The sequence below is a fragment of the Euleptes europaea genome, unplaced genomic scaffold (assembly GCF_029931775.1).
Source record: "Euleptes europaea isolate rEulEur1 unplaced genomic scaffold, rEulEur1.hap1 scaffold_114, whole genome shotgun sequence".
NCBI classification, from domain to species: Eukaryota; Metazoa; Chordata; class Lepidosauria; order Squamata; family Sphaerodactylidae; genus Euleptes; species Euleptes europaea.
In genome coordinates this window covers 44,151-55,027 of record NW_026612071.1, presented here as the reverse complement: position 1 = coordinate 55,027, position 10,877 = coordinate 44,151, and the positions used below count along the sequence as shown (strand labels likewise).

The 10,877-nt window shown below is 41.4% G+C and overlaps 1 protein-coding gene across 1 annotated transcript in view; it reads left to right on the top strand.

Annotated features, from left to right (window-relative positions):
- The first annotated feature begins 323 nt into the window (after window positions 1-323).
- Window positions 324-10,877, top strand: part of LOC130493060 (cold shock domain-containing protein E1) — a 36,385-nt gene continuing 25,831 nt past the window's right edge. Inside the window, exons 1-5 of the mRNA XM_056866837.1 lie at window positions 324-456; window positions 5,019-5,404; window positions 6,017-6,176; window positions 8,195-8,344; window positions 10,238-10,436. Coding sequence (XP_056722815.1) covers window positions 6,051-6,176; window positions 8,195-8,344; window positions 10,238-10,436 — 475 coding nt within the window. The 5' untranslated portion in view covers window positions 324-456; window positions 5,019-5,404; window positions 6,017-6,050. The remainder of the gene's footprint in view (window positions 457-5,018; window positions 5,405-6,016; window positions 6,177-8,194; window positions 8,345-10,237; window positions 10,437-10,877) is intronic.

The window sequence follows — 10,877 nt, the reverse complement described above, 5'->3', positions numbered from 1 at the left end:
GAGGTTAGGGCTTTCCTTCCTACCAGGCTCCAGTCCCTTGTGTGGCGGCTACTCAACAGGTAAAGATGGGTCAAGTTTCCCTGTTAAATAACTTCCTGCTTGTTGTGCTTCTAATTGAAAGGTACATGCAAAAAAAAAAAAAAGGTAGCCATTCTAGACCAGGACAGTTTATGAGGGAGTTTTACACCCGAGAAACGGGACAACACTCAAAACGATTCCACGGCTCCTTACGAACCGAGAAAAGCGCGCATGCGCAAAGCGCACATGCTTAGCCGAACATCCTTAAGCGCTTATTGTCCCCGTCCCAGCCTTGCGGTGTGGCCTTTCTGCGCACGCGTCAATCCACCTCCGCCCCACTCCTCTGCCCGCGAATCTCGCGAGAAGCCGGGATTTATTCCTACGTGCTGTGCCGTGCTGCTCATGGCGGCGCTGGAGCGGGGACGCTGAGCTGTTGGGGTAAGTCGGATCCCTGAGGGAAGACCGCAGTCTCCCGTGTCCGCCCCGTGCGGCTCTGAGGGCGGTAGATAATAGGGCGGGAGTGGCTTGGGATGCCTGCTCTCCGTGGCCTGGTGGCCAACGGTCTTAAGTGGGTAGGACCCCTCCCCCACCCGCCGCGTCTGCTCTCTTGGCAGACGGGCGTAAAAGAGAGAGAGAAAACGATGCTGAATCCGGGAGGCCATGTCGGTTGTCCTGTTCTTTACCTCCCGGTTGCCTGAAGTCAGTGCGAAAAAAGCGCTCTGGTGGGCCCGAACCCCGGCCGCACTACGTTTCCCGAGATGCACTCCGTCAGTTGCCGTTTCGCGGGGGCCGCCGGGGGATTGAGTGTAGGGGCGCGGCGCTTTCGACGATAGCGGAGACGGGAAGCACTACAGTTCCCAGTGTGCCGCCTGTAAGAGGTTGGGCCCCTGGGCCTTCTGGGGGATGGAGTTTCGATGTCTCATACGGCGTGGAGCAAAGGCTGTGATGTAACTACCTCTCCCAGCATGCAGCGTGAGGGTGTGGGGAGGGGAAGAGTAGGTCAGTCTTCCTTTGTGTGAGGGGGAGCAGCCGCCATTTTCCTGCTTCTCTTCTCCCCCCCCCTCCTCCTCCTCAGTCTGGGGAGAGGGGCAAACAGTGGACACGCCCCAGGCGCCGGAGGGTGATAACTCCCCGTTGGCGTAACCGGCAGTTAGGGACGCCCAGTGCTGGATGCCTTTGCTTCCGTCAGCAGCTTTAGGGCTTGGAGCGGGGTTTCCGCATCCTTTGCTGTAAAGATGCAGACCCTTAGACTTATCGCCCCTCGGTAGCAAGAGCCACCATCTTGCAGCCTAGGGACCATGTGCTGTCTGCTGTCTTGAGTCTGATGCTGCGGTATGGGGTGGGACAGCCAGCCATGTTTCCTTTCTCTTACGTGTTGATGAAAAGGATAGCGGCGTTTATTCTCTCGCACGAATCTGATAGCTAACTTTACAATAGGGCTGTCGCAATCACTTATTGAGATCTGGAAGTTTAAAATAATTGTAATCATACCTTCAGAGTGTAGCGCAAATGTTTTGGTTGTGGAAAAACCGCCTTTAAGCAGACCATTTTAGTAAAGCGCTGCTTTGTTACGGCAGGGAATAATGTCTGGACCCTAAATAGTTATAAGAATAAAGCACTCTTCCCTCTTCTGTTTTATTTGATTGAAAACGATTGTGGACTCATTCACTGGTTTGCTAAGGATGGTGATGCTATATTTTTCAAACCAAAATTTAGGTATTGTGCTACCATTCTCACTTCCATAGTGTGGTATTTATAAATATTGTTTTGTGGTTGCATGTAGATTCTTATAATTCAGAATATTAAGTTTACATGTTACCAAATACCATGTGTGGAAGTGCATTTCTTAAATGCCCTAGCAGAGTTGTTGAGAATTTTTTTTGTAGGGGTCTCTGGAAACACAGTAGCCAAAAATCTTGTTAAAGTTACAATGCATAATATGGCTTCTGTGTATGACATCAGCTTTGCAGACATATAAAAAACAAAATTACTTATGCGTCTGAGAAGAAAATAGGAAAAAATAAGGACAGCTGTTAACTTTCTCCTTACTGACGTTGACTTGAGATAATCCTTTGTGAATGCATGTGTTATAGCAGCGACTGCTGCATTGAAGGTTTGGCAGCTGCACTGGGTGTTTACTATTGGGAGGAGTATTTATAGCAGCTGAGCTGAAAAGTAAGGAATTTAAAGCACAGACATACACAGTGATTTCATTGAGGCTCAGGCCAAGACCTCTGCTGGTAAAGCAAATGACTTTCCACAATAAAAATATATAAAATATTTAGATTTCAGCTGATTTAGGCCACAATCCTATGCACAGTTTTCTTAGGAATATTTGAACTTGTTCAACATTACACACTTAGTTTGCTCTAGTCGTTAGTGTTTGACTAGGATCTTAGAGGCCCCTACTCTGTCATGCGTGTTTGCTGGGTGATCTTGGACCAGTCACATACTCCCAGCCTAACCTACCCCAGAGGGTTGTGAGGATAAAACAGAGGAGAGGAGAACAATGTATGCTACTTTGGGTCCCCATTTGGGAGAACGTCGAGGTATAAAACAAGTAAATAAAAATAAGTAAACATGCCTAGGATTGAGTCATTAGTCCCTGTTGGATTCACTAGAGCAGGAACCTTGTTGAAAAATGACATGTTTCAAGTATATTTTAAGCAAACGTTTCTATGATCACAGAATAAATGTATTTAAAACACAAGTCTTTTGATCAAGCTGCTAGGGTGTGTTCTTACAGTAATATTTTATTGGCTAGAAGAAAAGTTTGGGTAGCCTCCATTTTTTTCATGAACACACTAGTTTGGATGTTTTTAAAGCATTTAACTTTATTGTGCAATTTTTGCCACCAATAATATAAAGAAGCACTTTCTACTGTGCCCTATTACCTTTTCTCAAAAAAGGACCTCTGAAGAAGTTAGAGCTTTGGGAAGAGTTCAATAATATAACAGTAATCCTATAAAAACTAAAATAATTCTCCCTCATTCAGTTCTGTTTCCTAGATCTTTGTCCTGATCAGTCCTTCCTCTTCATTACAGCCTTAATGTGCCCTCCTTTCCTTGTAACTTAACACAGTCCATTCTGTACTGAGAATTGGATGCTGAGAGAACTCCTCTTGGAGTGAGGATCCTCTGTCCTTTATTACATTCTAACCTTGTATGCATAAAAAAATGTATGCAACCCTTAATTAATGAGCAAATGGAAAGAAAAGCAATAAATATGATGCTATTGAAAACCCTAATTCAACCCCTTGAACTATAGAATATACAGCTTTTTGAAGTTCTGGAGTACGTAGAGTCTGAGAGGAAAAATCAAATATAAAAAGTACATGTAAGTCATGAATTTCACTCGGGCCTTGTCCTACAGTTTTAGGTTGGAAAATGGATGGAAACAAAAATGGTTATATTTTCAGCTCTTAAATCTTGGAGTGGAGATATATGATTTTAGCCTGCGAATTGTAGGGATTGGCATGGAGAGGCCAATTGTGGCCTAGTAGTTGCCTTGTGTATCCTGTGTAACTATGTTGATTATTCATATTATGCAGTGTCGTTTTATTTATTTCTTTAGAACATTTTTATGTTCCCTCTCCACAAACAACAAAATATATTAATTAAATTCCAGTAATATAAAATCCAGTATAATAACGTAGGTCATAAAGACAGTTCACAGGCAAATTAAAATAACAGTTTTCAGACTAAAATCATGTTAAAAATCAACCCCTCAATTAAAAGTCTGGGTGAACAGAAATGTTTTGGCTGACACCTAAAAGAAAGCAACTCAGATACGCATCAAGGGAAAGGGCATTCCACAAGTATGGTGCCACTGCTGAAAAAGCCCTGTGTCTGGTTGCTGCTTGCCTAACTGTGAAGATGAGGGCACAGAGAATAGGGCTTGTGAGGCAGGTGGGCTGGAGGGGGTCTTTCAAGTACAACAACCGCAAGCCATTTTAGGCTTTAAAAATAAGAACCAGCACTTTGAAATGTGCCTGGAAACAAGTGGGTAACCAGTGCAGATCTTTCAGTGCTGGTGTGACACTGTCCCTATATCCTGCCCGACAATAACCTAGCTGCTGCATTTTAGACAAACTGAATTACAGCTTGTCAGTATCAAAATGTTGAGGTCAGCTGCTTTTCAGGAAAACGTCACACTGAGGAAATTCCCTTTGGGGTAGAATAAATATGCTTTTGAATATTGTACTTGGAACATGTACATGAACCATTTGAAACTGGGCAGACCCCTGGCTATTATTTAACCATCACAGGTGGTTTTGATAAGTTGGCTAGATTTTACATGGGCAGCCCATTCCTGGCGGGGTGGTGGTGCATGTACCATCATCAGGATTGGTGCAGCTGCCTCCTCCTCAGATGCTTCGTGGCCACAAAAGAAGTGAATAAAAATAAAGAAACTAGGAAATCCCTGAAAATCTCCATTGTGGTTAGCGAGGCTATGGCAGCTATTTTGCTGGCATAGCAACGTCGCAATGAGAAGGGGCCATTCCCAGGGCAAAAGGGGTCTGGAAGCTGACTGACATCCGCGCTGCCCCCCCCCCCCATGCTGGCTTTCCCTTCCAGATTTTCCATGGCAGCGGAGTCCAACACAACTCCCTGGCACTAGCATATTTGCCCCTGCACTGGAGTCCATGCCACTTTGTGCCATGGTAAAGTGGCACGGATGCCAGTGCAGGGTCACACTGGCTCCTATGGAGCTTCCCCTCCTCTTCAGGATTGAACAGTTAGTGTAATAACTAAATTTGCAGCAGTTGAGATTGAACACTGAGGTTTGTTCACTGCTGTAGAATGTACTGCTTCTAACTGGTGTATAGTCCATGAACAGCTAGAAATGATTTTTAAAGCATTAATAACATTTCTAGAGCCTAAGGTGAGAGGTTAACTCTTCTGCTCAGAATTGGGGTGAGGTTCTCTTCTGTCAAATGTCCATAGTACATCTGTAAACCTGTGGCCTATTAAACTTACCTTGTTTGTCTCTTTCTCCAGTATGAAGTGTAACAGAACAGAATTTACCACCTGAAACTGCTGCTTCAAGTTCAGATCAGGAAAGGAACATACCACATCGTAACAACAAAACAAGACCAAAGAAGAGTAAACTTTACACTGAAGACACAACACTTGATCTGAAACAAGAAGTTTGTGCCTACTCAACAGCTTCAAAAGAGCACGTCCCAACGCTGCTAGTAGTCTTTGTTTTCTTCAGTGCTGTGCTGAAACTGCCCAGCACCAGTTATTCCTTATTAGCTTGATAGATCACTTTTCTCTTGCTATCTCTTTTTTTAACAATAGCAATCTTCAAACTTTGAAACGTGTGCTGAAACGAAGAATCGGCGAATACTACTGAAAGTGCAATATTAGAATATCACTGCGAGGTTGGTGCATGTACTCTGTTTAATAGCACCATATAGTTTTAATGTTACTGTTTGATAAAACAGTTAAATTGTTTTGTTTAAATCTGTACTACTGCTGTTGGTCAGAATGTCAAAGTAGATATGGCACTCCTCTTAAATTATTCCGGCATCTCAGCATTACCGTTGGTTATACTTGTTGAGTTAACAGGATGCAGTCTTGTAGCTGTTCTTCAAAGCTTTCTGCTACTATTTTCCAGTTTCTCACTTTCAAAATCAGTTTACTCTAATATTGTGAATCTGGTCTCAAACTTTCTTCATATCCTTTTCCCAAGTACTGGTATCCGTCAGTGAGTCTCCATTTCATAAGCTGGTAGGTTAAATGTGAATTATCTGCTGTTGTAAGGATAGCAAAATTGATAGTAACCATGGGTTCAGTTAGCAGCCAGCTTCTTTCTCCATTTCAGAACCCCTCTGAAGTAAATAAAGCTAATAAATGCTTCCTTAACTAGCACATCAACCCCTTCTTGTCTAAAATGTTAGGAGGCTGCCAAAATGGCAGCTTTTTTTGATGACGCTGGATAAGTGGCAGATTTACATTGACAAGGTTGTCTTGTTTGATTTTGTTATATGCAGCATTATAAAATTAAGTTGAAACAGGCGTAAAAATATGGCAAGCACCTGGAAAGAATTTGTTGAATTTTCCATGCCGTCTTCTCCCCCTACTGCATACGTTAGTGCCAACCTGGGCAATGCATCTCCAGTCGGACTGAATTTATCACCTTATGGCCAATCAGTAAGTTCTTTTGCCATACTAGCAATATTCTTAAAGGTAAAGCCAAGCTAGCTCAGATGGTGTGATGCAACAACCTCCTTTGAGCAAGAAATATGTGGCCAGTTTGCCAATTACTAGCAGAAATACCTGCTCAATTGGGGGCCTCTTATCAACTTGTAACTTTACCAGAGTGCGGTGAGCAGACTAAAACTCTCTAATTTGATAGTTTCAGTTTGAAAGTCATTTCACACTCTTCCCCCTCATTCCCAATCATTCTCTTCATTGGTCATTGTACCAGGCCTAGTTCCTATAGCAGGGCAATTGGTTACCTCTCCAGCTGTTCCTAAAAATAAAACCCAATCCATACAGAATTTTGAAATTCTGCTGTCACTTCTGTGGAAAACATAAGGTGTCCATACTCTAAAAATCTGAGTTTTCTGCCTTTGGGAGTATTTAACAGAATCTCCTGTTCTGTGTGTAGGAACTCTACCTTTAGCTGGGACTTATAGTTAATAACTATTTAATTGAGACTTTACCACCACTGTTCTAAATTAGCAAAAAAGTGGTACAGTGAGTTTAGAAAATAACTATTCGATTAATTTTTCAACAGGTTAAACTGATACAGTGTTCTTTCACTTTAATAGGGTGGCTGTTCTCATGTTTGGCATATTTAAGTATGGGTTAACTTAAAACATTCTGAAGTCTTGTCTAAATAAAAAACAAATGGCTACAGTAGTCATGACCATCTAAAACTTGAGTCAGGTTTCTCAAAGTCAAGTTTGAAAATAGTTGAGGATGTCTAAAATGGAGCTTTCAGTCTAGCATGGGATGGAGCTGTCCCTTTCTTGTAGAGCATATACTCTACATGTACAGGTTCCCAGGTCTAATTCCCAGCATATCCAATTAAAGATGCTAGGTAGCAAGAGTTTTGTCTCTGAACCTTGGAAAGCCACTGTCAGTCTAAGTAAACACTGGCTTAAATGAACCACTAGTTAAGGCACTGTCATACATTTAAAACCAGGAACATTCCAGGGTATAAGACTTTAAAATCTTCTTGCCTTAAAGAACTGAAAGTTACCCATTAACGGGATATTTTTCCTCCATTATAGTTTTGGCATGGGGCAACAGTTAACTAGCAACTGTCTGCAAATATAAGAGTGACATAATACATTCAATAGAATTTACGCCTTAAATAAATAGTCTGCAGCATATTTTCTGTTGAGTTCTACTCTGTGCAATAGTGTTTGCATAATGTATTTAATAAAGCTGTGGTCGAGCTGATGCCTTCTGTAAACTTGCTGCCACTGTTGCTGAAGCGATGCTAAATTGAATTGAGGACCAAATTTTGAACTGATCATGCATTAAATTCAGGTGGTATGCTGTGTTCTCCAAGTCATGAGAAGGCGAAGGTAGGATTGGCTATCTTTCAAAGACTTACAGTATTGCAAAAGATAGGTTAGCTGTCCTAAAATCGAGCTCGTGAAACCTCAGTATGTGAATGTGCTTTCTAGAGGGTTTGTTGGATATGCCATGGGCATAGATCCTTGAGCCTCTTACTCAAAGCCTCAGCTACAAAAAACAGAACCTGTGTAACAAGAAGCAGTTTTTCTGGCTCTTAATAAAGTACCTATTACTCTCTTCAGACTTAAGGTTCTCCCTTTAAAGTGGGAAAGGAGAGAAATCTAATACTGTCTTATTTGGGCAAGTTCTTGTTGTAGTGCAAGAACATGAATAACATGACAACCATTGGCTTTGTCTACTGTGTGTATTTTTCTCCAGTGACATCTCTCCTTATGATTACTCTTGTACAAGGATCTTGGTAGTGAGCTACTTCAAGCATTGTTGGCGAGGAATTACTGTCCTAGAAATAGAGCTTTCTCATACAATTGATGCTGTAATCATATGAAATGCAAAATTTGGATTGACTACTTTTGACTTCCAGCTAAGTCTCTTGAGACATGGAATTTGATAGTTACTTGGATGTATTTTAAAGATGTGCTAACTATTGACTAGTTATACTGTGTACTATGTTATCACAGCTGTATGAGATGGAGAACCATTATACTGTGTCATCAGATCCTCTCCCCCCTCCTGCAGCTCCCCTTCCTTCTCATCCTTTACCTTTCTCTTCATCTTCTACTTCATCTGGGTCTAAAAAACAGAAGAGGACCCCCCTTTATCAAAGATCTGTAAGTCAGGATGTCAGTTAACAGATATGTCATCACAGCATGGTGATCTTAGCTGTTAACTCTTATGTGTTTTTGTTCTCCCTTCTAATGTCACTGATATTAAATCTCCTCAACAGGTTAACTGATTAAAATGCCACCTGAACCAGCTGGAAATTTTGCTGGATTCTCAGATTGTGCATTCCTGTATCTGTTTCAGAAACTTAATGTCTCAGTGTTTGTGTGTGGTGTCTGGTGGGTGGGGATTGCAACTTAATTTTATGTCTTATGAAATGTTGGTTGAATTTATTTTGTCTGCTTACAGGTGTAAACAAGCAAAACTAAATTTAAATTTGGAAAAAATCATAGTGCCGATCTAAGAGAGAAGCTTGCCTTGACACACTTGCAATATGACATGATCTGTGACAAACCAGCTTAAACGTTGTAGGCATCCTCTCCAGAGGGATTGTTGCATCTCTAATGTTGCCACCTTTGTAATATGTTTATTTTGGGTGGTTTAGGGTTTGGGGAGGGGGAGTGATTTACTTTGGAGATAAAAAGTTCCCACTTTTCTAATATGTTATATTATCACCTTCTTACAAGTCCCAGTTGATTAAAAAGCCTCTAAAGACTTTTCCAGTCCATACTTATACATGCATACTTGCTTTTCTTGTTGAGCTCATCTGGAGTTACTCCATGGTTAGTGAGTTTAATATTGCAGTTTTTGTCTTCAAACTGCCTGTGAACTTCATATGCAACATTGTTCTTGAATGGTAGGTCAAGAACTTACTGTGGCTGATGATACAGACTGCTTTTATTATCAGATTTCAGTTCAGTTTGGCAGGTGATCTGTTAAGTCATACAACTTGGCAGTTTCTAACGTGTCTTATGTTTGGGATTTTTGTACCCCTGTGGTTGTTCAGAGTAGCAGAAAATTGCTTTTCTTAAACAGATACACAGGAAACTGCAGCATGTGTGTAATATAGTTTCAGAATGCATGGTTTTGCCATTGCCTTGTTTTGAACTTGCATGGTGTTTTCACTGGTTCCTTTAACACATTACGAGGGGTGCCCTAATAATAACTGTGCTGGATTTTATTTGTTAGCCAAATTGTTGTAAAAGTCCCATATGATTAAAGACTTGAAGACTGATTTATTTTACCTATTTATAGAAAAGCTATGGAATATTGAACATTAGCCATTTACCTCTAATATTTCCACTCCTTTTAATGGAGTTAACAGATCCATTTCAGATGCTGCAGGAACATTTAAGATCAATTACTATGGCAAGTGATGACACCTGGTAGTCCCAATATTTTGTAAAATTTTAAGGGTGATGTTGGGACTAAAGCAATTATGGAAGTCATTTTGAGACGAAGTTTGTTCATAATGTTTTGGCTTTGCTTTATTGATGACATCTGTTGTCAAATGCAGGCTGTATTAGGCTGATCTTGAGTGCTGTATTGAGTTTATGGCGTGTATACAGTAAGTTGAATTACCCATGTGTAGTTAGTTAAAGCTGAGTTCTACAGCTGTTGGCAGGTATCTCATAAACCCTATGTCTCATTAGCTGTTAGTTGCCAACTTTCTTGTTTGATAGTCTTTGATTGTTGGCATTCATTCAGTACTTGTTCTGTATTATATTGATAGATCATGATGGGTAGCTGTGTTAGTCTGTCAGTAGCAGTAGAAAAGAGCAAGAGTCCAGTAGCATCTTAAAGACCAACAAAATTTCTGGCAGGGTATGAGCTTTCGTGAGCCACAGCTCACTTCTTCAGATACAGCTAGAATGACTAGCTAGTATGACTTTAAGGTGCTACTGGACTCTTGCTCTTTTCTACTGTATTATATTGAGTAAGACTAATAAAGGAATGGGGATTGCTCTTGGAAGAGTTAACAAGTTTCCTTTTGATTTCAGATGAGCTTTGATCCAAACCTTCTCCATAACAATGGACACAACGGGTACCCCAATGGTACTTCTGCAGGACTGCGTGAAACTGGGGTTATTGAAAAACTGCTGACCTCCTATGGATTCATTCAGTGTTCAGAACGGCAAGCAAGACTGTTCTTCCACTGTTCACAGTATAATGGCAACCTACAGGAACTTAAAGTAGGAGGTAATTAAAGGACCGGTAGAATTCTCAGAGTTTATAACTGAGAACTATCTTAACTTGTGTTACAAAGCTTAACACCTCTTCCTGCTACAGAGTCATCCACCTGTAGTCCGTAAAACTGTTACCTTGCTGTAGTGCTGTTCCTGAGGTGCTGCCTTGGGGGAGTGTACTAAAATAGTTTTCAGGCTATGTTCCTTGGGTGTTTTGGGGGGGTTCCTCTTTGAGATGAGATATCAGACAAGCTTCCTTGTAAGTTCATTGATGGTAGACTAGTTTGCAACAGAGATCAAAAATGGTACATAGTGTACAGCTGCAGGTGAACTGGGTTGGTTTCCCCACTCCAACGCATGAAGCCAGCTGGTTGACCTTGGGCTAGTCACAACTCTTTCAGTCCCACCTACCTCACAGGGTGTCTGTTGTGGGGAAGGAAAGGTGATTGAAAGC